The sequence below is a fragment of the Peromyscus maniculatus genome, chromosome 9, assembly GCF_049852395.1.
Source record: "Peromyscus maniculatus bairdii isolate BWxNUB_F1_BW_parent chromosome 9, HU_Pman_BW_mat_3.1, whole genome shotgun sequence".
In the NCBI taxonomy this organism is placed as follows: Eukaryota; Metazoa; Chordata; class Mammalia; order Rodentia; family Cricetidae; genus Peromyscus; species Peromyscus maniculatus.
The window spans coordinates 74,135,183-74,162,973 of NC_134860.1; the positions used below are offsets into that span (position 1 = coordinate 74,135,183).

The 27,791-nt window shown below is 41.5% G+C and overlaps 1 protein-coding gene across 1 annotated transcript in view; it reads left to right on the forward strand.

Annotated features, from left to right (window-relative positions):
• Positions 1 to 47: 47 nt before the first annotated feature.
• The window catches only part of Nufip1 (nuclear FMR1 interacting protein 1), a 45,160-nt gene continuing 17,416 nt past the window's right edge, over positions 48 to 27,791 (forward strand). Inside the window, exons 1-7 of the mRNA XM_006994559.4 lie at positions 48 to 505; positions 1,073 to 1,155; positions 3,078 to 3,176; positions 3,873 to 3,935; positions 4,756 to 4,832; positions 13,496 to 13,588; positions 15,703 to 15,884. Coding sequence (XP_006994621.3) covers positions 94 to 505; positions 1,073 to 1,155; positions 3,078 to 3,176; positions 3,873 to 3,935; positions 4,756 to 4,832; positions 13,496 to 13,588; positions 15,703 to 15,884 — 1,009 coding nt within the window. The 5' untranslated portion in view covers positions 48 to 93. The remainder of the gene's footprint in view (positions 506 to 1,072; positions 1,156 to 3,077; positions 3,177 to 3,872; positions 3,936 to 4,755; positions 4,833 to 13,495; positions 13,589 to 15,702; positions 15,885 to 27,791) is intronic.

Below are 27,791 nucleotides of genomic sequence, written 5' to 3' on the forward strand. Positions count from 1 at the left end.
CGCGGTAGACTCATAGGTCCGACGGCCGTAGCGGAAGTGACGCCTAAGGTTAGCGCCACACTTGCACGCTGGGCTCTCCGCTTGCTAGGTGGCATGGCAGAGCCGACTCCCGCCGGGTGGCCTTTAGCCCCCGAGCTGGCTTCCGCGCTGGGGACTCCGAGCGAAACTGCCCCGCCGCAGGACAACTGGGTGTACTGGGCCATGCTGCCCCCGCCGCCACCTCCTCTGCCGTCCCCGGCGGCGGCGGCGGCGGCGGCCGAGTCTGAGCCGTGCCAGACGGGACAGCCCCACGTGCAGACCCAGCCTCCCGCCGGAGCGCTTCCCCCGTTCGACGCTCAGATTCTTCCCGCGGCGCAGCCTCCTTTGGATGCCCAGGCTCCGCTGGATGTACAACCTCAGTTCAGCGGCCAGCCGGCCTGGAATTTCCAAGCCTCGACGCCTTGGTACTGGGGGCTGTCTCCTAATGGTTTCCCTACGTACCCCGCTTCCTACTACTACTCTTCGGGTAAGCGGCGGTTCCTAGTGCTACCCTTTTGCTTTGCTTTTTTTTTTTTTTTTCCACCCCTCAGCTTTCCCTTTTTAATCTCTCAGCTCTGCCCTGTATTTTTGGTTTCCCGCTATCTGCTCATTCCAAAGTTTATTGATTCAGCCCAACTATTTACTGGGGGTCTACTTACATAGCAATGAACAAAACATACAAAAATCCTTACCTTTTGGAGGCTTCCTATCTCCATAATGTAGGAAGATACAGTCCAGGAAATAAGACTACGTATTATAAAGTAGTGATTGTATCTGTGCAGTAGAAAGGGATTGGTAGGGGCTGGAGAAATGGCTTGGGGGTGAGGAGAGTCTATGGCACTTAGAGTGGAGGACCAGAGTTCGGATCTCAACACTCTTTAGGCGGCTCTCAACCGCCTATAATTCCAGCTCCAGAGGAGCTGATTACTGTCTCCCAGCCTCCTTGGGGATCTGCACTCAAACGCTACCTGCATTTTTTTTTAATCTAATAAAAAAAAAAGTGATTAAGTAATTGTACATTTGCATTCTTAAGTGACTCTCTTTTCTTTTTTAGTTACACAGTCTTATTTTCCACGAACACACGATGCAAACTTCAATGGCTTCAGTATGCCCCAAAACAAAAAACAGAAAAAGAAGGTATTTCTGAGCTGGTGAATGTGGCGCTTTGATCCTTATATTTATTGCTTCATATCTTGTGTTTTAACTGTCAGTGTGTTTCACATCTGTTATGGACATGTGGGATTTTAGTGGATAGGATTTTTAAGGAGCTTAACTATAAGTAAAAAAGTTGAATCAAAATAATTTTGAAAAACAAATGATAAAATTACAGAAGAAAGAACATTAAATCTGTTTGGATATACAAGCATAATTGAGCATTATGCTTACAAATAAATATAAATATTATTAAACTTCAGTGACGTTTAAAAGATTATGAAGAATGGGACTGATAGCTGAAATTAGGAGAAGACTGGAAGTTCCAGCTTTTTACTGAGGTGGAAGCCCAAATTGTAATGACAAATCTTTTATTTTTCATAATCTTTTGCTTTTTATCATAGAAGAATCTTCCTTCTATATAAAAGCAGATCCCCTTTTTTTCTCATTAAACTCAATTAAGCTATAATCTAATGTTTCTAATTTAGGAGAGTTTACATTTTCCCAAGCTGTGCACATAATGTCTTAAATTCAGACAGGATTTATTGTGTTATTAATGTTTATCCTGATTGTAAGGCTTTTATTTTTTCAGTAGTGGGTATTTGTCATTGGTGTGAAAGCCTTTTTGTTTTTTGTTTGTTCACGTGGTAAGGCCTCCTTTTTTTCAGTAATGGATATTTGTCATTGGAGTGAAAGCCTTTTTTCTTATTTTACATTTATTTTTGTTGTGGGTGGGTGCATATGTGTGGAGGTATGAGAACAACTTGCAGGCGTCAAGTCTCTCCTACCATGTGGGTTCTGGGGATTGAACTCAGGTCCTAAGGCTTAGCAGCGGTGCTTTTACCTGCTGAGGTGTCTCTCCGGCCTGGAAGCCTTTTTTTTTTTTTTTTTTTTTCAAATGAGGAAGAATGCCTGGTTATATGTCACAAACCAAATACTATATTGAAACAGGTTTTCTTTATCATGGTCTGAACCTAACTTATAGATCAGGTTTCTTCTTTGTATAAGTCATACAATTACTTTAGGGTAGGTTGAGTACTGTGTAGAACAGTGGTTTTCAACCTTCCTGATGCTGTGACCCTTTAATACAGTTCCTCATGTTGTGGTGACCCCAACCATGAAATTATTTCATTGTTACTTCATAACTGTAATTTTGCTGCTGTTATCAATTGTAATGTAAATATTTGATATGCCGACACCCCGTACCCCCCAACAAAGGGGCCATAACCAACAGTTCACAGGTTGAGAACTGCTGGTATAGAACTTGAAATTAATATCCTTTTTTGGTTTTCTTCGAGACAGGGTTTCTCTGTGTAGCTTTGCGCCTTTCCTGGAGCTCACTTGGTAGCCCAGGCTGGCCTCGAACTCACAGAGATCCACCTGGCTCTGCCTCCCGAGTGCTGGGATTAAAGGCGTGCGCCACCAACGCCCGGCTAGTATCCTTTTATTGTGAGAACTGTGTAACTTGTGTTATTAGTATTACACAGGTACAGTATAATCTATTAACAGTCCATTTAATATTACAGTAACATAACATTTAAAAATTGGAGATTGTTTCCAGTATCAGTGATTCTAGTATGGTAACGTTCCTTGTGAGGCACTTTTTCTTTCTTTTCTTTTCTTTTTTTTTAAAACCTTAAATATGTACTTTTAGATCTTGACAGATGTTATACCAAATCTTTGTTGGGTCTCTCACTTGAAATCTTATAGTTTGAATTAGCTCTTTTTAGATTTAAATTTTGTTTATTGTGTCCGACTTTTGCTATATTGCTGAAAAGTAAAAGAAGCCCCCACCCCAGGGGAGTGTTTTAAAACAATCAAATGTGTGTTCCTGGAACAGTTGTGTTGGTTGGGCAGAGGTGTTCTACCACTGTCTTACTGCTTTTTGTTTGTTTGTTTGTTTGCAGAAAAGAAAGGAACCAGTTTTCCACTTTTTCTGTGATACCTGTGATCGTGGCTTTAAAAATCAAGAAAAATATGACATACACATGTCCGAACATATAAAAGTAGGTTTTCCTGGTTGTTCCAAACTGATGTAGAAATGGCCCTTGATTTGTGTTTTTGGTACAAGGACCAAGCTTATTTTCTCCTAAGTTCATAGTTTTTCCAGAAGGAAAGGTTAGGTGACTTGACACATGGGGACAGTGCCTGGGATTTGGAGTTTGGGTGTTGGGAGCCCACTGCTTCGTGAGAGGAGGAGCTGTGGAGACCTCTGTGTAGGTGCTCTCCATGGCTCTGAGAGAGGAGAGAGCTGGGCCTCCCCTGCAGTCGCCCTGGCACCTCTGAACGCTTTCCCTCTATTGCTCTCTTGACCTGCAGCTCACTCACTGTGTGGTTTGTCGTAGTATACTGTTCTCTAAATACAACCCAGATGATTTAAAAATGTTGGAATGTTGGAAAGGTTTTTGGTTTTTTTTTTTAAAGAAAATTCTTGTTTTGGAAACACTCATTTGTAGGAATGCCTCCTTTAGGCATTAGGAATGGTTTAGTTTCCCTCAGATGGAGGAGGAAATGAGATGAGTAGCTGTGCTGCTCCCATCCAGGATGCCATTCCTTTGTTTTGCTGCTGGACTAAGAATGAAGGAGGGAGGTAGCACAGGTGGAGAAATGGCTGGCTGACCGTAGTCTGTAGCCCGTTGGTGGTGTGAACCCTGTTAACTTGTGGCCATCGTTAAATGTCTTTTTGTTGTTAAACTTTTCAGTGCCCTGAGGTAGATTGCTCCTTTAGTGCACATGAGAAGATTGTCCAGTTCCATTGGAAAAATGTAAGTTCTTACGGCTTTTTTCACCTTTTTAAATGCGTTCTCTATGTGTGCTAATGGTAAGTAATGTTCATGCGGTGTTTTGTACTTTGTAAGGAAGTTTTGCATCTCTTACTCTATTTTAGTCTCAAACCATGCAAAATAGATAGATATTAGCTCCTCTTACAGATTGAGAAGAATGACTTGCCTACCCAGAATTGATTCTTGGACTTGCAAGTTGTATACTGGTTTGACCATGCCATGCTTCTTAAAATGACTGTGGCTGGGTGCTGACAAGATGGCTTAGCAGTTAAGAGCTTATAGTGACCCTCCAGAGGACTCCAGTTCAGTTCCCAGCGCGCGCGCGCGCGCGCGCGCGCGCGCGCGCGCGCGCACACACACACACACACACACACACACACACACACAGGACAGCATGCAACTTCCTATAACTCCTGCTTCAGGGATCTGGTGTCTGAGGGCACTTGCACGCACGCACGCACGCACGCACGCCCTAAAATAAACAAAAGACTTGTGAAAAATGATCATGTCTGTTAATTTTTTTATCTGTCACCTTCAATTTTGCTTGGTGGGTATTTAATGTCAATTGAGAAAATGGGTTATGCATCTATGTAATAAAAATTACACTGCTTTCCTCCTTATCTCTAGCATTGATCCAGCTACATGAGAAGCGGTTGCTTTTCCTTTAAGGGATAAGGCATAGTGAGAATGCTCATTAGCTTAAAATATGTTCTGCTTGTAAGTGTAATGTTGGGTGCAATGCTGCATTTAGTTATGAGCACACAGTATGCTTCCTGATGTTCAGCAGGCTTTCTGCCCTTAGATGCATGCTCCTGGTATGAGGAAGATCAAGCTAGACACTCCAGAAGAGATTGCAAGATGGAGGGAAGAAAGAAGAAAGTGAGTAAAGAGCTGTTAACTGATGCATAACTTTCTTTTTTTTTTTTAATTTTTTAATCAATTTTTTAAAGGTTTATTTATTTATTATGTATACAGCATGTATGACTGCAGGCCAGAAGAGGGCACCAGATCTCATTACAGATGGTTGTGAGCCACCATGTGGGTGCTGGGAATTGAACTCAGGACCTCTGGAAGAGCAGTCAATGCTCTTAACCTCTGAGCCATCTCTCCAGCCCCGCATAACTTTCTTTTACTGTGGCAAGACTAATGGCAGGCCTGGCCCTAATGAATAGGAAAAGAGAAATGTGGTCTTTTATAACATTGTAGACATTTCACTGGAAGTGACTCAGCTTGATTTTGTGTCCTTCAGTAGTGGTACATTATGGATGAGAATAGTGTTAGTTGATAGTTTATACATCTTTATTAGGTAGTGAAGTCCATTGAATTATTTCGTAATGCTAACCCTAAGAAAGAGAACTGAAAGCTACAGTATATGAGGCTATTGGATGTAGTTTAGGGGAGAGTTACAGGAACTTTCCATTTAAATAAGAGCTGTGCCATAAAGGGGCTATATGGACTCCAAAGAGAGCACCCATGCCTCCTACGAGATGTTCAGTGGCTGGGGCAATAATGGGCTTGTAATGATAGTTAAATGTTGTAATACATTGCTGTGCTTTTTGTTGTTGTTGTTGTTGTTTAAACACACAGCTGAATGACTTCTTTGCTAGGCAGAGTGAGTATAGCAGTGAACAGGATGTACATGTACTTGTCCTTACCTGTACAAAGTCCAGGAATTCATCCCTGTAATTAATGTTTAAGAGATGTGAGCCTTACTGTGTAACTTGTGCCTTTACATATATTAGCATAGACATCATAGTTGATGTCCGGCTACAGTGTACTTGGGAAAAACCTGCCCAGAACTCCATTTTACTGTCTCCTCGTGTATTTGATCCTGTAGCAGAAGACTGAGGTAGAACTATTAGAATGAAAAGGTGCACTTAGAACCACTTACTCGTATTAGTTTGTTTTCTGTTGCTTTGATAAAATACCCAGAAGCAACTTAGGGAAGAAGGTTTAGTTGGGTCTGGGTCTGGGGAGTTCGAGTCTATGACGGCAGGAATGGCATGGCAGCAGGCAGCCAGCTGATCATCTTCTGGTGGTAAACCAGGAAACAGTGAGCTAGAAGTGGGCGACGCTATCAGCCCTGAAAGTCAGCTACCAGAGACGTAGGTCCTCCAGCAAGGCTCCATATCTTCTTCACACAGTGCCGCAGTGGGGCCAAGTGTGCATAGTTGAGTCAGGGACATTCTCAGTCAAACCACCACGGTACTCTTTTCCTAGAGTTAACAGAGGAAGGAAAGTCAGATACGAAAACAAGAAGTAATTGGTTTTAAATTTTTTCATTTTGTAGCGTTGGGATTGAAAGTAAGGCCTTGCTTATACTAGACAAATGTTCTGCCAGCCCTACCTGTTTCTCTCTCCTGCCTCACTATTGGCCGTTCAGCTCTTTATTAGACCATCAGGTGTTTTAGACAGACACAGTAACACAGCTTCACAGAGTTAAACAAATGCAACATAAACAAAAGTAACACACCTTAAAATAACATTCTGCAACAGAATTGGTAATCAGGATTCTAAATGTGGGCTTGTTTCAGACAGGTCTTACTACATAGCCCTGGCTGGTCTGGAACTCACTGTAGACCAGGCTAGTCTCCAACTCATGCCAGTCCTGCCTTGGCTTCCCAGGTGTTGGGATCATGAGCTTGTGTCACTCAGCTAGCTGAACTTTGGGAGTTTTGTCTTGTTTTTCAAGACAGGGTTTCTCTGTGTAACAGCCTTGGCTGTCCTGGAACTCATGGGGATCCCCGTGCCTCTGCCTCTTGAGTGCCGCGAGTGAAGGCCCTGGGTGCAGCTGAGCTCTTGATACGTTAGTTTTGTCATGATGCTGCTCCTGTCACAGAGAGGGGAGCTTCTGCAGCCATGAGTTCCCGCTTACTGCCTCAGCCCAGAGCTCCTGCCCTTCAGGCTTGTTTACTCATCCTGAGTCTACAGGAAAGCCTTTCCCGTCTTTAAATATGGCCTCCTCTCAGCCTGTTTATATAGATAGGCAGCACTGTCCCGTTGGAGAACTATTTTGCATTGTGTATTCTTGAATAAGTATTGGAGAGGTAGGACATCTTTTATGTGGCTGTTTATATCACCAGGTGCCTTAGATAAAAGGGGAGCATGTAATAGTACTCTATGTAAATGGGGTTTGAGATTATTTCATTATGAATATAATTCTGTTTCAGTACACAAGAAAATAATTGGAGAAACCCATATTTTTAAGTTATGTTTTGAACAGTGCCTTTATTTTAGAGAAGTTTGGTCAAAATGTGTTACACTGATTCATAATCATGGTTTGAAATCAGTAATGTATCTGATATTTAAACTTCTGTGATTTTGTTCCTTTTTTAAAGGGGTGTGTGTGTGTGTGTGTGTGTGTGTGTGTACACATGGGTGTTCGTGTCACCATGGAGGTCAGAGGACAGTCTGTCGGTTCTCTCCTGGGATTGAACTGAGGTTGTCAGGCTTGGTGGCAGGTGCTTCTGCCCTGGATCCATCCTGTTGGCTCCTGCTGTGTTTTCAATACTAGATTCCATCAGTCCCTGTTTAAAAGCCTCATTCCTAAGTGACTCAAGACCTCCCCCTTGTGGTTCATGCAGCAAGTGAGTCAAGGAAAAAAACATTTCTGGGAGAACCAGTGCTTTTCAAGTGCTGACGAGATCTTAGCAGCCTTTGACCATGTGTTGGTGGAAATCATGTCTATTAGTGATTGCTTGGCAGTGGTTTATCTTGAAGGTTAGGAGTAAACATTTCCTTTCTACTTAGTTTACATTTTTATTTGTGTGTATGTGTGTGGGTGTGTGGAGGTCAGGGGTAACTGAAGGGAGTTGGTTCTTTCTAGGAATTGAGCTCAGGTCATGGGACCTGGCCACAGGTGCTATTACTTACTAAGCCTTCTCACAAGCCAGCATTTTGTAATTGAGAAGGCAAGCATTTTGCTGCTTATGGCTAAGGTCACCAAAACCAGAGACTCTCACTCTAATGGGAACTAGTGAATAAATATATGAGGGGCCTAGAAATCCACATGCAATTGAAACACTGACTTTAGCACCTCGGGATAATAATGCTTAGGCACAGGTGCTTTTCTTTCTTTCTTTCTTTCTTTCTTTCTTTTTTTTTTTTTTTTTTTTGTTGTTGTTGTTGTTGTTGTGTTTTTAGGCATGGTTCTCTATGTAGCCCTGGCTGTCCTGGAACTCACTCTGTAGACCAGGCTGCCTAGAACTCAGAGATCCTCCTGCCTCTGCCTCCTGAGTGCTGGGAGGTGTGCACCACCCCTGCCTGGCTCGAAGGATACTTTCCTTAGTCAGAGTACTTTGTCAGAGGGAGTCTTTGGAAAGCAGTGTCATCAATGTATTTGGCTTTCTGTGAGAAGTGAGCCACCCACCCCACACTTAAGGGATAATGCACATGGCAAGTAATTTATTCTTTTGAAGCACAGTTATTTGAACACTGACACAAGTAGGTGTAGACCAGTGTTCACGCTGCTTCCCCAGTTCAGTCGTGCCTTTCATGACGGCCTCCCTACTACTGGGCAATTGCTGATCAAATATGCCTGTGCAGAAAGTCATCTAAGTGCTATCCTACACCATGTAGACTTGAGATTCAGAAGTCACACATGTTGGGTGTGTACTAGGTCACTCTCATTTCTGAGTATTCTTCTGTTCTGTTGTGTGGCTGTATCAATCACAGTTTTCTCTTCATTTCCCGGTTGAGAATGGATTCCAGTATTTGGAATTGATAACGCCTCCATAGACATTCATGTGTGAGTTTGTGTTTTGAATGTGGCTTTTATTTGCACTGGATAAGTACTTGGGAATGGGGTTGGGTGGTCATGTAGTAAGTATATACTTCACTTTAAAGGAAACTGCCAAACCTTGTTGGGGAGAGGTTTGAACTCAAGCTGTGCCGGTTGACCAGGCGAAGCATTCAGAGAGAAGGGTCTGGCTGGAGGGTTTGCATCAGTGACCATGTACTCCAGAAGAAGGAGCAGCAGCCTTGCCTTCATAGCTTAGTGCAGAGTGGCCATCCTTCCTCATAAGAACAAGTTGAAGGCACTGTGCCTGCTGTTGGCACCACTGGGCAAGCTGTTCTTACTGCTCTTCAGTGCCCCGTTGTGATTTTGCCCGTCGGAAGGTATCTTTCTGTTACACCCACATTCTAGACAAGATTGGCCAAAAAAACAAAAAAAAAACAAATTTTCAGCTTTCATTAGGAGAGCAATAGGTGTGTTTCAGCTTGAACTAGATTTCCATTCAGACCTCATTGTCTCAAAGCAGGTTGCTTGGTCATCTTTAGTGGCAGTGGAGTTGATGGAATGTCCTTCAAAATTGACAAGAGGGAGACCATGCAGCTGTTTCTGACCGTGCTTGGTGGCAGTTTTCGGTTTGTTGCTTTTCAAAACAAAGCTCTACCCTCTGGACTAGAGGATGAGCAGGAGCAAGGTTTACCGATTACAGTAACGTTCCCTGGAGAACAGGTGTGTCTGGTTCTGGGTTCCAGAGTGTGGGTGCAAGTATTCAGAAGTGCTGGAAAGGGGCGGGCACAGGTGCTGAGTGATGGAGTGGAGGGACGGACTGGGAACTGGACACTGGAGTGGCAGTTGGGGTGGAGTTCGTTTGTACCTGTGATGGTGCCGTGTTAGCAAGTGTTCTGAGGTATGTTGAGCACCTTCAGTTCCTTTGGGGTGCTTTGACGGTTTACTTCGTAGCTTCCTGCCCTGTCACATACTCAGCAGTGTTGGTGACACACTCATTAGTAGGATGTGGGACCTGAGTGTGGGAATGGATGTCTGTTCTGGGGTGCAGGAGGCTGGGGTGGGAAGGCTGACCTTGTGCCAGTCTGCCTGCAAATAAAGGAAGGCCTCTTCTAGAAAGGGAGAGGTGGGGTGAGTTGGCAGGAAAGAAGGAATGTGGGAAACACTTTCTTTATTTTTGGTTCATTGGATAGCTTTCTAAGACATATAGCAGTTTTTTAAAACATTATGAAATATTATTTCTAGGTACTTATCCTTAATTTATTTTATCTTTATTTTTTGACACTTTAAAAGTAACATTTTTAAAGAACTGAAGGAATTTTTTAGTTTTTATTTTATGTGTATGGGTATTTTGCCTGTGTGCATGTTGTATATCACTTGCATGGTTGGTGCCCAAAGAGGCCAGATAAGGGTGTTGAATCACCTGGAACTGGAGTTACAGACGTTGTGAGCCACCATGTGGATGCTGGGACTCAAACCTGGATCTTCGGAAGAGCAGCCAGTGCTCTTAACCGCTGAGCCATCTCTCCAGCCCCAGTGTATTTTATCTTTAAATTTCCATTCTATATATCGATAGTACATGATACTGTGTCACATACCGATATTTTCATACAAGTATGTATTTTACATTGCTTCAGGCTCAGCTTTTGAAGAGTGTGCCCTAAAAAGTGAATTCCACAATGGTTTAGCAAAATGCTTTTTATTTTGAATGTTACTGTTCTTGTGAGAGCTGCTCTTCTTGAGGAAGCCAGTGTGTTCCTGACATTCTAGAATGCTAATGTCTGTGTAGCCACTCTGCTAGAAAACCTGTGAAAGAATCCCAGGACTCAGGCTTTAAAACCAAGTACTGAAGAAATTACATCTTTGCCTTTATTCCTTCATCTTTATTTTATTTTTTTCAGATTAGCCAAAGTTAGAGATACCCACTGTCTTTAAAACCAAAGCTTCCCCCAACAAAGGAAAAAAAAAGGTGAATCTTAATTCCTGAACTGTGAGACAGACACTTATCGGGACAGAAGTCCACTAGGTGGAGCTGTTCTGTTTCCGTCATTGCTCACTTAGGTGTTCCCAGTTCATGCGACACCCAGCAGAATGACGTTCAGGAAGACTTTGAAATTAAAATATATATTAGCATAAGCTTGTGTTAGAGCAGTTTTGTTTTGATGAGAGAAAAGAGGAATTGTGTTCTGTAGAGAATAGGCCTAGGGAAAAAAGTCAGTACAGTAATTTGAGTATAGGAGAAAGTTGGATCATGCATGCTGAGGTAATGGTTGGCATAGTTTCTCCCAAAGGTGGTCTCTGCCCCATAAGGGCACCACTGGAGACCCAGGCCATAGGCAGGGTCAAGTCAGAGGTAAGAAATACAAGGACAGCTGGGGAGTGCTGGCACACGCCTTTAATCCCAGTACTCAGGAGGCAGAGGCAGGCGGATCTCTGTGAGTTCGAAGCCAGCCTGCTTTACAGAGCAAGATCCAGGACACCTGAGGCTACCCAGAGAAACCCTGTCTTGAAAAACCAAGAAAGAAACACAAGGACAGGAGGCAGAAATGAATGTCTGCTGTCATCAGGACCAATCCACTTAGGATAGTGAGGAAAGAAGGACAGGAGAGGGGTGGTGATAGACTAAACAAAACACAGAGAAGACTGTTGAAAGGCTGGCCTTTCGCAGTGTGTAGCTTCCCAGTGCTCTTCTCTAGCAGGAGGCCCTGCGCTAAGTCACGGCGTGTGGAACTGCACACACTAAGACGTAACGGATTTCCCCCAGTAATGTTTTCACATGTACTCTGAGAAACTGAGCTGTCCCCTTTGCTCGGAGGGTGGGGAGGAGCTCTGAGCTCCGTGCCTAGCCACCACATCACACACTGCTTCCCATTCCTGCTTCTCCGTGTTCCGTCTGCAGATGGAGAACAGCTGCTGACCGTCCTCACAGGCTGTTTTATAATCACTTCTCATCTTTTACAGGCGGCAGTAGCACCTTTCATCTTTCTACAGAGGTTTCCGTTTCCACCTCTTAGTCATCTCTGAGTCTTTCTGAGCCCCTTCCAGGTTTCAGTTTTCCTCAGCATTGCCTTTCCACCAAACTGACACAAGCATCCTGGCAATGTCTGACCAGTCTAGAGTATCAGGGAAGAACTCACACTCACCCAAGTCCACTTGTGTAGCCTTAGGTCATGTTTGCTTTTGCAAGTATGTGTTGACGACTGCTCTCCGATTCTCATCTTGTTTGACCTTGCTCCTTTCCTATTACACTTATTTATAGCATGTGCAGTCATCGTCTCTTATTTATGGAGGTTATTTATGGCTGGTACCTGCTTTGCACCGTCCTTAGTGAAATTCATTGCCTTTCTCCCCTGATTCTTTCACCACTAACCAAAGCCGTTTCCATTCCTCTCTCCAGTATAACTAACCCAGGAGTCATTGTGTGTGCTCCTCGAGTTAGCAATGCAGATAAGCATGTTAGTGTAGGGATACTGAGGTTGAACCTCGGGCAGATGCTTGCTGAGCATTCTCTCTCTGAGCTGCAGCCCCAGTCCAGTAGTACACATGTAAAAGAAGGTAGAGAAAATGTCTTAGAGAAAGTGGCAGAACTCTTGTTGGTGTTTCTGATGGCACCAGCCTGATGGTGAGAGCTGTGTTCCCCTCTTTCATGTTTTCTATGTTGTGAAGACTTGTGTCTCATTGTGAGATTCTAGGGCTGGCAGCTCCATACATCTCTGCCAGCAACGGAGAAAGCCATTCAGTTTGCACATGGCTGTCAGATCTAACCTCACTCTTAGCCACCCCCTCCCCTTTTTTTTTGGACACAGGATCTTTCTACATAGCACTGGCTGTCCTGGAACTCACTGTATAGACTGGGTTGGCCTAGAACTCACAGAAATCCATCTGCCTGTGCCTCCTGAGTGCTGGGATTAAAGGCGTGTGCCACCACTGCCCAGTAGATTAGCTTATTTCATATATATGAATGTTTTGCGTGCATGTATGTCTCTGTACCTGTTGCCTAGGGAGGTCAGAAGAGGGTGTTGGGTCCCCTGAAAATGGAGTTACAGATAGTTGTGAGCAACTAGGACCTAGTGACTAGATGGATGCTGGGAACTGAACCTGTGTCCTTTGGAGAGCAGTCAGTGCTCCTAACCACTAAGCCACCTATCTCTCCAGCCCTCTAGAACTTTGCTGCAGCTTGCTGTCACCTGGTGGATTGAGTACAAACTTTGTAGACATGTTTTGGGATGAACGTCCTTTGGTAGTTCAATGCCCTTTGGTTAAATTACATTTCATATAAAATAATTCCCTGGGTGGTGGTCCTCTCTCTGTGGTCTTGAGTTGTTGGTATTACTTGGTTTACTTAGAACACATTCCCAAGCTTTTCCACCCGAGTGCCGTCTGTTAAGACCATTTCGTGTCCCTTTCTTTGTGGATTTCTTCATTTTGAAATTGCCCCACTCTCCTGGGTGCTTAACTATATTTTATCTTAGCTGCAGCTCTTCTTATACGTTTCCTGTCCTCCTCAGTAGACTTTTGAGAACTGTCTCATACCGTGGTGAGTCTGCATGTGTATAGCATGTATTTTGCAAAAGTAATTGACTAGACAGGTTGTTTCTTGTGTGGGGATACATGATAAACAGACATTAAGAGCAGTTTGCACATGATGTGTGAATTTTGCAGTTGAAATTCTAGCATACACTCCTTACCTGGTTGCAGAGTGTGTGGACAGCTTTGAGTAGCATTGACTCATAAACTGCATTTTTCTCTAAAATTTTAGAAGTAAACAAAAGTTTATAATAGTAACTGATTATTTTTATTCTAGAAACTATCCAACTCTGGCCAACATTGAAAGGAAGAAGAAGTTACAGCTTGAAAAGGAAAAGAGAGGAGAAGTCTTGACAACAGCACAGTATGGGTGAGTTCTGGGAGTGCTCGCATAGGCCTTCTCAGCTTTCTATAAAAGCACGTGCTTACAGAGTGAGAGAAGAAACATGCCACACTGTATTACCCACTTGGGAATCTTGCGCTGGGACTTTTGCTTTAAAATTGTTTGAATTGTATCTTAAAATACTGTTACCCTCTGCACATGTTGTAAGTTCTGCACAAGTCCTCTCCATCCTTGTCTCCCTGTAGTCTACCCAGAGAGCCTTCTTACAGCACAGGGGGAGAGGACAGTCTCTACCGTGGGGTGCTGTCTGCCCTGTGCGTCTTCAGACGATCAAAATTCTCCCTGGAGAATGTTCGTTTCAGGCATGTATAGGAAGCATAATTAAGGATGTCCCACAGGATTGTTTTAGCCAACTCCCTATTGGCATTCAAGCTGTTAGCCAGTTGCTTATTAGTAAGAAGTGGATCTGTCATGGCTGCCAGAATGTGCTCTTCTGTCAGTAATGTGTGAGCCTCCCTTCCCTCTAGTTGCACTTTTTGGTTCAGAATTTTTCCATTTCATCGCTTGCCTTATAATTTAAATATACAAATCTTAAATGCAGAACTTGATGAGTGCTTGCTCTGTTGCTCATATTCTCATTCTCTCTCTCTCTCTCTCTCTCACACACACACACACACACACACACACACACACACACACACACACACACACGAATGGATACGCATCCACATACCTGCCACGTGGATTGATATACAGAATGTCTTACTTCACCAAGCTCCTTAAAACCCTGTCGTGTTTAGTGTTTCCCCATAAACGTTAACCTTGTTTTTGTTTTCATATCATAGATTATTTCTATTCTTAGAATTATACATGAAATCATACACTATACATTCTTGAATAAATGTGATTTCTGTGTCTCAAAATTACTTTATGAGATACATCCATGCTATGTATAGTTGTAAATTCATACTGTTATATAGAATTCAGTTGTGGGATGTATTCTATTGGTGATAATGAATTGTTTTCAGTTTGGGTTGTTAGGATTCAGATTCCTATGAACATTTCTTTTATGTGTCTTCTGTGGCTGTTAATGTTCATTTTCATTTTTTCACGTACCAGATGGTATGTCATAGGTTATCTATATGATGAGCTTTAATAGTTTGCCAAATGGTTGGGGTAATTTAGACTTCTTCTCACCGCATCTGATCTCTCTCTATGTTGGTCAGCACTTGGTAACATTGCTAAAAATACTGAGCATCTTCTTTTGGTGAGGTACCACTTCAAATGTTTGACTGTTTTTAATTGTTTTTTTGTTTTTGTTTTTTAAACAAACTGATAATCCTCTGGAGCTAGAGTTACAGGCAATTGTAAACTGTCCAATGTAGATGCTGGGAACTGAACTCTAGTCCTCTGGAAGGGAAGGAAGTGCTTTTAACTACTGAGCTGCCACTCTAGCCTCAAAGGGCTTATTGTCCTTGATTTTCAGGAGTTATATACTTGGTTGCATACATAGATACTGTCTTGGAGTGGTTTGTATACATTAAGAGATATACCTCTAAATTTTTCTTGCCTTTGTGCTCTTAATCATGTCCTTAAAAAACAAACAAATTCATACAATAGGAAATACTTTTCACTGGCATTTTCGGTTGGGTTGGTGTCAATCACATTGGCTTGGTGTGATACAGCTCAGTCACAGTTAAGGACTAGGTGGCTAATGGCTATGATTGTATGAAATGCTTCCTGCTTAGGGATTCATTCTTTTGTGTAGATCCATTAGACATCATCTTCCTTCTGCTCATGGGACCTGAATGTTTCTTGTGGAGAGGATCTGCTAAAGGTGACATACTTGTAAACTTTGCAAACTTGGAAGCTCCTTAAAAATGAGTAGATATAATGGGTGAGTTTAGTAAACTCTAAGACACATGTTTATATACAGTATGTACATGCCACCAGCCAAGCTCTCACAATGATGGCACAACATGGCCTGATTTAGGGGCTCAAAACACTCATGGGAACTTGTAGCTGGAAATGAGAAAGATGTATGTTGTGGCATGTGAGCCTTTGGTCTCTTTCACGCCTCAGGGGCTAAGTGGTCAATTTCACACCCATGTTTCTTTTGTTCCATTCTTTTCTTCCTCCAGCAAAATGAAAGGCATGTCCAGACATTCCCAGATGGCAAAAATCAGAAGTCCTGGTAAACATCATAGATGGAAAAATGGTAGGAGACAGAGAGCAGCCACTGGACTAGGCAATCATGCCAGAGATTTTAAGCCTGAAGTTCCATCTGCAGACCCTCTTGGTACTTTGATACGCAGTGACTCTGGTAAGCTAAATGGGAAAATAACATAATTACAGGTGTGTGCGCGCACACACACACACACGTAGTTGTACTAATATTGTTCTCATAGCCCTCTGGAAAATTCAGATCCATTAAGTATGAGGGGATTGCTAATTCATTGACTGATTTAGATTGGAAAAGGATCTTGGCACAGTGGAATGTTTGGTTGGTTATAATGGTATACAATTCAGTAGGAATGGTTAAAAATTGCTGGGGGTGTCTTTCTGTATGCTGTGAATGTGTTGCTCTGATTGATTGATTGATTGATTGATTGATTGATTGATTGATTGATTAAACACTGATTGGCCAGTAGCCAGGTAGGAAGGATAGGTGGGACAAGCAGAGAGGAGAATTCTGGGGAGTGGAAGGCTGAGTCAGGAGGCATTGCCAGCCGCCACCATGAGCAGCAAGATGTAAAGTACCAGTAAGCCAGAACTTATAGATTAATAGAAGTGGGTTAATTTAAGATACAAGAACTAGATAGAAAGAAGCCTGCCACAGCCATATAGTTTATAAGTAATATAAGTCTCTGTGTGTTTACTTGGGCCCAAGCGGGACTGGAGAAAACTCCAACTACAAAAAATGAAGCACAACTCATACTTACTTGTAGATGTAACCAATCGTCTTATTAAAATAAGAAACACAGAGCCAATGTAAAAGAGAAAGCCGAGAGGTCAGAGCTCAGAGATAAAATCTTACCTCCTGCAGTGCTCCTAACTTCCCCGAGAGAGCTACTTCCTGTTTGTCTGTGTTTAAATAGTCTTTCTGTTCTGCCTTCTCATTGGTTGTAAACCCAAACACGTGACTGCCTCATCACTGCCTGTAAGTACCGCCCTCCAGGTCTTAAAGGCGTATGTTTCCAATACTGGCTGTATCCCTGAACACACAGAAATCTACCTAGCTCTTCTAACCATCACGCTCTTGCTATGGCTCTAATAGCTCTGACCCCAGGGCAACTTTATTTATTAACATAAAATTAAAATCACATTTCAGTACAAATAAAATATCACCATATTTCCCCTTTTCTATTTTAATAAAAAGAAAAAAGGCAAAAGGTTATAACTAACAAAAGAAAAACTATATACAAAAGTACAATAACTATATACAATATATACAAGTAACAAATACCTAAACGATGTCTAGTCCATTTGTATTTGACAAATCAGAGAAAATAATTCCCTTATCTATCCTATTTTAGTAAGTCCAAAATGTATCTAATTCACTTTCTATCCTAATTAATCTTCAACTATAACTAACTAATCTTCAACTCCCTCAGAGACCCAAGAAGGAAATAATATCAACTCACAAAAATGAGTTCCAGCTGCACAACACTTACTGAGTGAGGTGCTTGCTGTGCTCCGTGTTCTTGGTATGTATTAGTTCTTTCCTGTAGGGACCTTTGGTGTGGGCGGCATTACATCCATTTAGAGATGAAGAGCACAGAGGCTAAGCATGTACTCTGCTCACATTGCTAGCTAGTGCAGAGCCAGAACTTGAACCTAGGAGTCCGACTCATAGTTCAGCACTAGTACTGTCCATGTGCTCTAAATGTGAGGTCTGAGTTTGTCTGAAAAATGTGAAGATGTGGGAGGGACGTTAGAAATACCCTGACTATGGCTGTAGCTCAGTGGAGGAGCGCAAAGACCTGGGTCTACCCTTCCACCCCAAATAGAAGTAAAACAAGCTTATCTTCTTATCTCTGATATGACCAATGAAAAGGGAGATTTTTGTTTGTTTGTTTTTTTAAGGCAGGCTCTTGCTATATAGCCCAGACTGGCCTCAACCTTGAAACTGATCCTCCAGCCTTAGCTTTTTAGTACCACGATTACAGGTGGGTGCTACCTGACTGGCCCTTCCTCCTCTTTGGAAGCTGCTTCCCTTCCCCTGGCCAGAGCCACCCAGCCTTAGCATCTAGTTTCTCTACTTGTCAGTGATGTTGACCCTGAGATAGCACAGTCCAATGCTTCCCATGGCAGCTGACACTAAGCACAAGTTCACTTAAGAGTAAATCCTGACACCCAGGAAGCAGGGGCAGATGGGTCATGGCTAGCCTGGTCCACATAGGGAGTTCCAGGCCAATCAGAACTACCCAGTGAGACCCCATCTCAAAGAAAGAAAGAAAGAGAGACAGGAAAAACATTTTTTTGAACAGCAGAAAGTGGAAGTAAAGTTCTCCCACTTTCTTCCATGTTGTACTTTTTCTGCCTCGGAACTTGGTCCAGACATGAGTGAGCCCTTGTATTTTACACAAGGTGGTAGTTCTGGTCTCACATCATGCTTGGGGGATCCCACTTTGTGTGCTCAGTAGCTGCTTTGAACCAGGAGAAGGCATCATTGCAGTCATTGGAGTCTATAGATGTAACCAACCGTCTTATTAAATAAGAAACACAGAAACAATGTAAAAGAGAAAGCCGAGAAGTCAGAGCTCAGAGCTAAAATCTCACCCTTCTTCCTGCTGTCCCAGCTTCGCGAAAAGAGACCTACTTCCTGTCGGTTCGTTTTTTTATAGTATGTTGTTCTGCCTTCTCTTTTTTTTTTTTTTTTTTTTTTTTGGTTTTTCGAGACAGGGTTTCTCTGTGTAGCTTTGCGCCTTTCCTGGGACTCACTTGGTAGCCCAGGCTGGCCTCGAACTCACAGAGATCCACCCGGCTCTGCCTCCCGAGTGCTGGGATTAAAGGCGTGCGCCACCACCGCCCGGCTGTTCTGCCTTCTCATTGGTTGTAAACCCAAACACATGACTGCCTCGTCACTGTCTGAATGTACAGCCCCCTAGGTCTTAAAGGCATATGTCTCCAATGCTGACTGTATCCCTGAACACACAGAGATCTTATGGGATTAAAGGCGTGTGCCACCACCGCCACACTCTTGCTATGGCTCTAATAGCTCTGACCCTGAACACACAGATATCTATGGGATTAAAGGCGTGTGCCACCACCGCCACACTCTTGCTATGGCTCTAATAGCTCTGACCCCCAGACAACTTTATTTATTAACATACAATCAAAATAATATTTCAGTACAATTAGATTACCACCACATTTCCCCTTTTCTATTTTAATAAAAAGAAAAAAGGCAAAAGGTTATAACTAACAAAAGAAAAACTATATACAAAAGTACAATAACTATATACAATATATACAAGTAATAAATACCTAAACAGGTATTTGACAAATCAGAGAAAATAATTCCATTATCTATCCTATTTTGGTAAATCCAAGATGTATCTAATGCACTTTCTATCCTAATTAATTTTCAACTATAACTAACTAATCTTCAACCATAACTAACTAATCTTCAACTCCCTCAGAGACCCAAGAAGGGAATAATATTAGCTAACAAAAATAAAAACAGGAAGTGCATGCAAGCAACTTCCAAAAAATTTTTGTGAGTTGACAGAAACAGCCAGCTGCCTGGGCAGTCACCTGAGGTTTCTCCGCAGTGTTGGGGCATCATCTTCAGCCTATAGGCTTAGTGTATCTGACAGACTCATTTGTGAAGTAGGATGTACACAAGGTCAACAGTTCAACCTCACATTGGGTGAGAGCAGTCCACGTACCAGAAACACCTGAATTCCACTAGTGTCCTGTCATGATTCAGGATTTTAAATTCTGGAAATTGTTGACAGTTTTTTAATTCAGCTGTCCATTCTTCTTGGCTGTGTATATATGGCTTCATCTCAGCATCCCCTTCTTCTCCACATCCCTCTATTAACTGCCAGTCTACTTTTGAGAGGCATGAGCTTTCAGCTGCTGTTCCATTGTACAACAGAATCCATCGGCCCTCTGCCTGTTAAGCTGCCTTCGAAGAAAAGGGCACCGTGCCTTTTCCGGATGCGAAGGCCACTTCAGGGATGGGGCCATATTGTCCTGGCCTCAGAAGATGCCTTTTGATAAAGCCATAACCACACTTGTTTTGGCAAGAATCAGTAGTCCCTTGTTTCGTGATCTGTCTGTCCATTTTGTCCTGTTGATTCGAGGATACTTTGTTGTCCAGTGGCTAACTTTTGCCAGAATGAAAGTTGACTCCATATGCAGTTTCTTCAATGCCCATATTTTCTCTCAAGTAGATTGGTACTGCCAGGAGCCGACATGCCTCAAAAAAGAAAAATTTTCTAAGTTATTAAAACATTTTAAATGCCATATTCTGTAGATCTCTGAAGGGTTTGAAGATGACCTGTCTAAAACATCTCTGCTCAATTTTTAAAACATATCTAATATGACTACAAGTTCTATTGTAATGTCTAACTACTAACTTTCATTTCTTTATATCCTAATAGTTGATAATAATAACATTCAAGGATCAGAAATTTGCATTACATTGTTAAATGAATGGTATAAATACAATTAGAAATATACCTATAGCATTTTCTAACAATATCAATTTCAAATTTGTATACAATATAAAACAATCCAATCCAATGTAAAGTATTTAAAATTAGTAATTGTCTTTTTCTTTTCTTTCTTTTTCTTTTTCTTTTTTTTTTTTAAACAAGAACCTTAAATCTAATCTCCTTTGCTTAGCCTTTTTCCTAACCCTTGACAATAACTTGTAACCAACCCCCCTAAACACTGAAAATTATCCCAGACCCAAAACCCATTAAAAAGACCAAAAAACCACCCGCCCCACACCACCTCTTTGGGAATGTGGGCGTCGTATTCTTAAAATTGCTTCCTGCTGGGTATGGGCGAAGTTTTCTTTATCCTGAAAGAAAAATTTTAGGTTAATTGTCAAATTCTAAGAGAGGTAACTATATCCTTCATTATCCAGTCTGTGTATAATGCCAAAGTTCAGGGTTTATCTCAAGTCCTTATTCAAGTAGTCTTTGAGACTGGATCATCTCAGCTAGTCATCTCAAAATTGCTCTGAGCACCTTGTAGTTCAAAGCTGATCTATGGATGATGTTTGTCAGCTTAATGATATTATTATTGTCCACGTGGAATTGTTGTTGTTGTGGGGCCCCATCTTCTTTCTGGAGACTTCAGTTGATGTTAGGCCTGGCCATGATTTCCTGCAGAAAACTGATAAGAGACTCGAACACAAAAACATATATATGCAGCTAGCCTTTTTTCTAGAATTAGTTAGTACTCTATGTGACCATACATATCTTAACAAAGTTTAAAATGTATATATATATTAATCTTGTAAATTTTGATATAAAATTTATACTTTGAGAAAAGTTTAAAGAATCAGAATAGAATCAAAGAGTTGAGATTAGTAATAGAATAGTCCCTTAATTAATTTTGCTTTTGTCCTGTACCATAGCAGAAGATGGCTCTTATTCTGGCATGATACAGGGAGTTTGCATTTTCCTTTTAACAACATGCTTGAGTTTAAAGAAGGAGAGAGCCATTCTCCAACTCCAAAGTCAGCTTTAAATTTTAATTGAACTGGGACTATTAGAAAACCAATAGTGTTAAATCTTTAGAGAAAAGCAGAAACAAACATTTAGGAAGACATAAAATTTTTTAGATAATATATACCCATACACCGTTTCACTCTGTTTCTTGGGATAGATGATTTGTCCCTTTTCTTCAGTTGTCTCATTTGTCCAGTGTTCTTCAGATTCCTTAACCTTCATTCTCCTAAAAGACAAAAACAAAAACCTTTCCCCAAGACTAATTTTGGGGATGTTTCCTTTTGACAAGTTATTATCTGATTAAATGAAAAGGCATGTGTTATTGATACAAGTTAGTTTAAATTGGATGTTCATGCTGGTTAATGAACTATCACCTCCTCAATTAAGAGGTCTCTCTTGTTCAAATCGAACCTTTATCAATTTTGACGGTACCCACAGCTTATCTTCTCCTGTAGAAACAAAAGCAAAACCTCGTCCCCAATGTAATACATACCCTGGTTTCCATTCTGAGGTCAGCACATCCTTAAAGTATATAGGCTGATTTAATTCTGTAGTTTTTTCTATTATCCAATGTCTCTCTGCAGCTGTTGTTCCTTTCTCATTGGCATTCAGAAAATTCAAAGTTAGAAGAGCATTATGCAGTCTATTTCTGGGGGTTTTTGTTACCCATTTCTGTTTATTTAGCATATCCTTTAGAGTTCTGTTTGATCTTTCTATAACTGCTTGACCTGTAGGATTATGTGGTATGCCTGTAATATGCTTTATATTGTAATAAGCAAAAAACTGTTTCATTTTAACAGAGACATATGATGGAGCATTGTCAGTTTTGATTTGTGCAGGTATACCCATGATGGCCATAACTTCTAGCAAATGAGTGATTACAGAATCAGCTTTTTCAGAACTCAAAGCAGTTGCCCATTGAAATCCTGAATAAGTATCGATAGTGTGGTGTACATATTTCAATTTTCCAAATTCTGCAAAGTGAAACACGTCCATCTGCCAGATTTCATTTCTCTGAGTACCCTTTGGGTTACATCCTGCTGGTAATGGCGTTTGATTGTAGAAGGAACAAGTAGGACATTTCTTTAGTATTTCTTTGTCTTGTTGCCAGGTTATGGAAAAATCCTTTTTTAAACCTTTACTATTGACGTGATGTTTTTTATGAAATTCTGAGGCCTCCAGCACATTTCCTATCAATAATTTATCAATCTCATCATTGCCTTGTGCTAGAGGGCCTGGCAGACCAGTATGGGATCGAATATGAGTTATATATAAAGGATGATTCCTTTTCCTGATTGTATCTTGTAATTGAATAAATAGTGAAGTTAATTCTGAAGCATCAGGGATAAATTCTGCAGTCTCAATATGTAACACCACTCTTTCAGCATAGTGAGAGTCAGTTACTATGTTGAGAGGTTCTGAAAAATCCATTAATACCAACAGAATAGCATACAATTCTGATTTTTGAACTGAATTATACGGACTTTGAACCACTTTACTTAAATTTTCTGATTTGTAACCTGCCTTTCCTTCTTTGTTGGCATCTGTATAAAATGTACGAACTCCAGATATGGGTTTTTGCCGTACAATTCGAGGCAAGATCCAATCAGCTCTCTTTATAAGATCAACTCTATTGCTTTTGGGATATTTGCTGTTAATTTCTCCCAAAAAATTACTGCAAGCTCTTTGCCAAGGTTCACTTTCTGTCCTTAATTTTTCAATGTCCTCCTTAGTTAATGGTACGACAATTTCTGCTAGGTCTATGCCTGCTAATTGACGAAGTCTCAGTTTTCCTTTGTAAATCAAGTCAGAGATTTTTTCCACATAAGTTTTTAATTTTTTATTTGGTTTATTTGGTAAAAATATCCATTCCAATATAATATCTTCCCTCTGCATTAATATTCCAGTAGGAGAATGCCTAGAAGGTAAAATAACCAAAATGCAATCCAGCTTTGGATCAATACGATCCACGTGTCCTTCATGCACTTTCTTTTCTACCAAGGCCAATTCTTTCTCAGCTTCAGGTGATAATTCTCTTGGACTATTTAAGTCCTTGTCACCTTCTAAGGTTCTGAACAAATTAGTCAGTTCATCATTTTTTACCCCAACAATAGTTCGTAGATGAGAAATATCTCCAAATAATCTTTGAAAGTCATTAAGAGTCTGTAGTCTATCTCTCCGAATTTGCACCTTTTGGGGTCTAATTTTTTGTAGCTCTATTTTATATCCTAAATAATTAATAGAATCTCCTCTTTGTATCTTTTCAGGAGCAATTTGTAATCCCCAGCAAGGCAAAATTTTCTTTACTTCTTCAAATATTATTTCTAAAGTATCTGCATTTGAGTCAGCTAGTAAAATATCATCCATATAATGATAAATTATAGATTTAGGAAATTTTTTACGTATCACTTCCAATGGTTGCTGTACAAAATATTGGCACAGAGTTGGGCTATTCAACATTCCCTGTGGGAGGACCCTCCATTGAAATCTTTTAACCGGTTGAGAATTATTATACGTAGGCACTGTAAAAGCAAATCTTTCTCTGTCTTTTTCTTGTAAGGGTATTGAAAAGAAACAGTCTTTTAAATCAATAACTATGAGAGGCCATCCTTTTGGTAACAGAGTAGGCAGAGGCATCCCAGATTGTAGAGAACCCATTGGCTGAATTACTTTGTTAATTGCCCTAAGGTCTGTTACCATTCTCCATTTACCAGATTTCTTTTTAATAACAAATACAGGAGAATTCCAAGGGCTGGTTGATTCTTCAATATGCTGAGCATTTAACTGTTCTTCTACCAGCTCTTCTAAAGCCTGGAGTTTCTCTGTTGTTAAAGGCCATTGCTGGACCCATACAGGCTTGTCTGTTAACCATTTTAAAGGTAGAGCTGTTGGTGTCTTTGGAAGATCATCAGTTATTGTGCCCTGTTCTTGTATAATATGGATGGCTGGTGACCACTCATTAGAACAATATCTTCTAATATTTCTCTCAGTAACATGTGCTAGTTTATGATTTGTTTCTGAGATTGGAGGGATGTTAATCTGAGTATTCCATTGTTGCAACAAGTCTCGACCCCACAGGTTCATAGTTATGTTAGCCACATATGGTTTTAATTTTCCTCTCTGTCCTTCTGGACCTATACATTCGAGCCATCTTGCACTCTGTTTCACCTGAGATAATGTCCCAATTCCTAACAGTTGAACGTTTACCTCCTGAAGAGGCCAAGTTGGATGCCAAAATTCTGGTGCAATTATGGTAACGTCCGCACCTGTGTCTACCAGACCAGACAACAAAACACCATTTATTTTTATCGTTAATTTTGGTCTTTGTTCATTAATAGAAGTTTGCCAAAAAATTTTCTTTATGTTTTCTCCTAAATTTTCTATTCTCTCTGTTTCATCATCCTGACCAGCATGATTTATTCCAATAGGCATTTGGTTATTTAATCGCTCTCCAGAGCAGGCATTTCCTCTATGGCTGCAGGAAAGGTTTGAACTGGATTTGCACTGGGGGCCTGCCTGAGGCCCCTCTGGGAGTTTCCCGAAGACTGAGGCAAAGGATTACCCTGTCTGTCCTTTGTTGATCTACATTCGTTGGTCCAGTGTTTTCCCTTACCACACCTTCTGCATACTCCAGAAGGAAGGGGCATTCTGTTGCCATTGTTCCTTGAAGAAACATTGTTTCTGGGAATGACCTGTCTACAGTCCCTTTTCAAATGTCCTTGCTTTCCACATCCAAAACATCTAACACTCCTCAAACCTTTTGAAATTACTTCTCCTACCCATGTATCATCATGCTCATCAGCTTCAACATTAATTGTTTCTCTAATCCAATCTTCCATAGGTGCAGATCTTGCCCTTAATGGCCTGATTATTCTTTTGCATGCTGCATTCGCATTCTCAAAGGCCAAAGATTCAATTATTGCCTTACTAGCTTCTGAATCCGAGACCATTCTCTTTACTGCTGAAGCCAGTCTTTGTAAAAAATCTGTAAAAGACTCTTTTGGGCCTTGCATCACCTTTGTAAATGACTCAGATTTTTTTCCTGGTTCCTCAACTCTGTCCCATGCATTCAAGGCTGCCGTTCGACATAAAATTAGGGTTTGGACATCATATAAACATTGTGTTTGTGCTGAAGCATATTGGCCTTCGCCCATAAGCTGATCCTGGCAAACTTGTATTCCTTTATCCCTCCATTGTTTTTCTATGTTTTTAGCCTCCTCCTTAAACCAAGTCAGAAATTGAAGTCTCTGGCTGGGTTCCAGAACACCTTGTGCAAGGTCCCGCCAGTCCTGTGGTACTATCCTATTATATGTTGACCAAGTGTTTAACATTTGCTTTACATATGGGGAATGCATGCCATAAGATACTATTGCCTCTTTAAACCTTTTTAAATCCAACATTTCAATTGGAGCCCAAGTATTTTGTGTAGCCATTTGATCAGGCATCTGCTGTACGGTTACAGGATAAATTAAGGGTGGCTGTGTGAAAACAGGCTTTCTTTCTGCAACCTTATGATCCCGACTTGAAACAACTTCACTGTTAATTTCTTCTGTCTGAATTTTTACAGGTTTAACAAGTTCTTCTAAAGCTGTTTTCCTGGCACTTAAATTGACTATCTTTTTAAATATTAAAATGTGGATTATTATAGTGATAAGGTGCATAATTCCACCAATACTAATATTATATAGTTGTTCCATTGCCAGACTGCCTAAAATTTGGAACAAAAACCAATTTTCTTCCAATGTACACATAAAACCCATTTGTTTTTTAATGTGGAAAAAAATTCTCTTTTAGATAGTTTCCTTTAAAATATCTGATATATTATGACTTACCAAATCTGCGTAGAACAGTAGAAATTCGAGGGGATTTTCAAAGCAGCCACCTAGTGTCCCAGGTGTAAATCCAAAGAGAGAGAGAGAGAGAGAGAGAGAGAGAGAGAGAGAGAGAGAGAGAGAGAACGAGAACAAGAAAGCATAGCTGGCTAAAGTTTAAATGCAGCCACGTGTTCCCTCTTGTGCCGAGTCAAGGCTTGGGTCTGACTTCCTTAAGCTCCGACCACGTGCGTTGGCTTTACAGGCAGGGCCCTGTTCGGCAGGGCAGGTCTGAGTTGTTTGTAGCACCGGCTTTAAGCAAGCAGGATTTAAGCAAGCAGCTCACCAATAGTCCAGCCTGAGGTCAAGCAGAACTAGACCCAGGCTAAGAAGCCGCTGCTCGGACTAAGAAGCTGATCGCCACCGGCCGCCGCGGGCCGCCGCCGCCACCGCGGGCCGCCTGCCGCCCTTGCGGGAAAGCGGACCTGCCGCCAAGCCAAGCAGTTTTTTTTTTTTTTTTTTTCGAGACAGCGTTTCTCTGCGTAGTTTTGCGCCTTTCCTGGAGCTCACTTGGTAGCCCAGGTTGGCCTCGAACTCACAGAGATCCGCCTGCCTCTGCCTCCCGAGTGCTGGGATTAAAGGCGTGCGCCACCACCGCCCGGCAAGCCAAGCAGTTTTTAATGGATTCTTGTCACGTTGGGCGCCAGATATAGATGTAACCAACCGTCTTATTAAATAAGAAACACAGAAACAATGTAAAAGAGAAAGCCGAGAAGTCAGAGCTCAGAGCTAAAATCTCACCCTTCTTCCTGCTGTCCCAGCTTCGCGAAAAGAGACCTACTTCCTGTCGGTTCGTTTTTTTATAGTATGTTGTTCTGCCTTCTCATTGGTTGTAAACCCAAACACATGACTGCCTCGTCACTGTCTGAATGTACAGCCCCCTAGGTCTTAAAGGCATATGTCTCCAATGCTGACTGTATCCCTGAACACACAGAGATCTTATGGGATTAAAGGCGTGTGCCACCACCGCCACACTCTTGCTATGGCTCTAATAGCTCTGACCCCCAGACAACTTTATTTATTAACATACAATCAAAATAATATTTCAGTACAATTAGATTACCACCACAGGAGTCTCCAGATTGTTGAGCTTTGAGTATGGCTTCTCATCAACTCTATGCTATCTGGTTTCCTTGTATATTCCACTCACTAGTCTACTGGGGGTTGTTGTTCTTTAGTCTCTGTGGTGTTCACTAGTGTATGAATTGTGTTTCTGTTGCTGTGATTATAAAACCCCATGACCAAGGCAGCTTACAGCAGGAAGGGTTCACTTGGGGCGTATGGCTTCAGAGCCTTAGGTTTTGTGATATTGTAGAGCGGAGGTGGCAGGAGGCAGGGAGGCCTAACTCAAAATGTTGAGTCTTTTGAAACCTCACAACCTGTTCTCATCAAAACCACACCTCTTAATTCTCCCTGAACAGCCCACTGGGGACCAAGTATTCCAGTGCCCAAGTCTTAGGAGAATATCCCATTCAAACCCTCACATTCCACTCCCTGGCCACCTTAAACTGGTGGCCACATGATAATGCAAGATGCATTTAGTCCAACTTTAGAAGTTGCCAAAGTCTTTCACAGTCTTCAAGCTCCTGCCAGGACGGCCCATTCACCTCTGTTTACAGTGTTGAGCTGCTTTTCTGGTCCACGGTTGCAAAGCCTTCTACATTC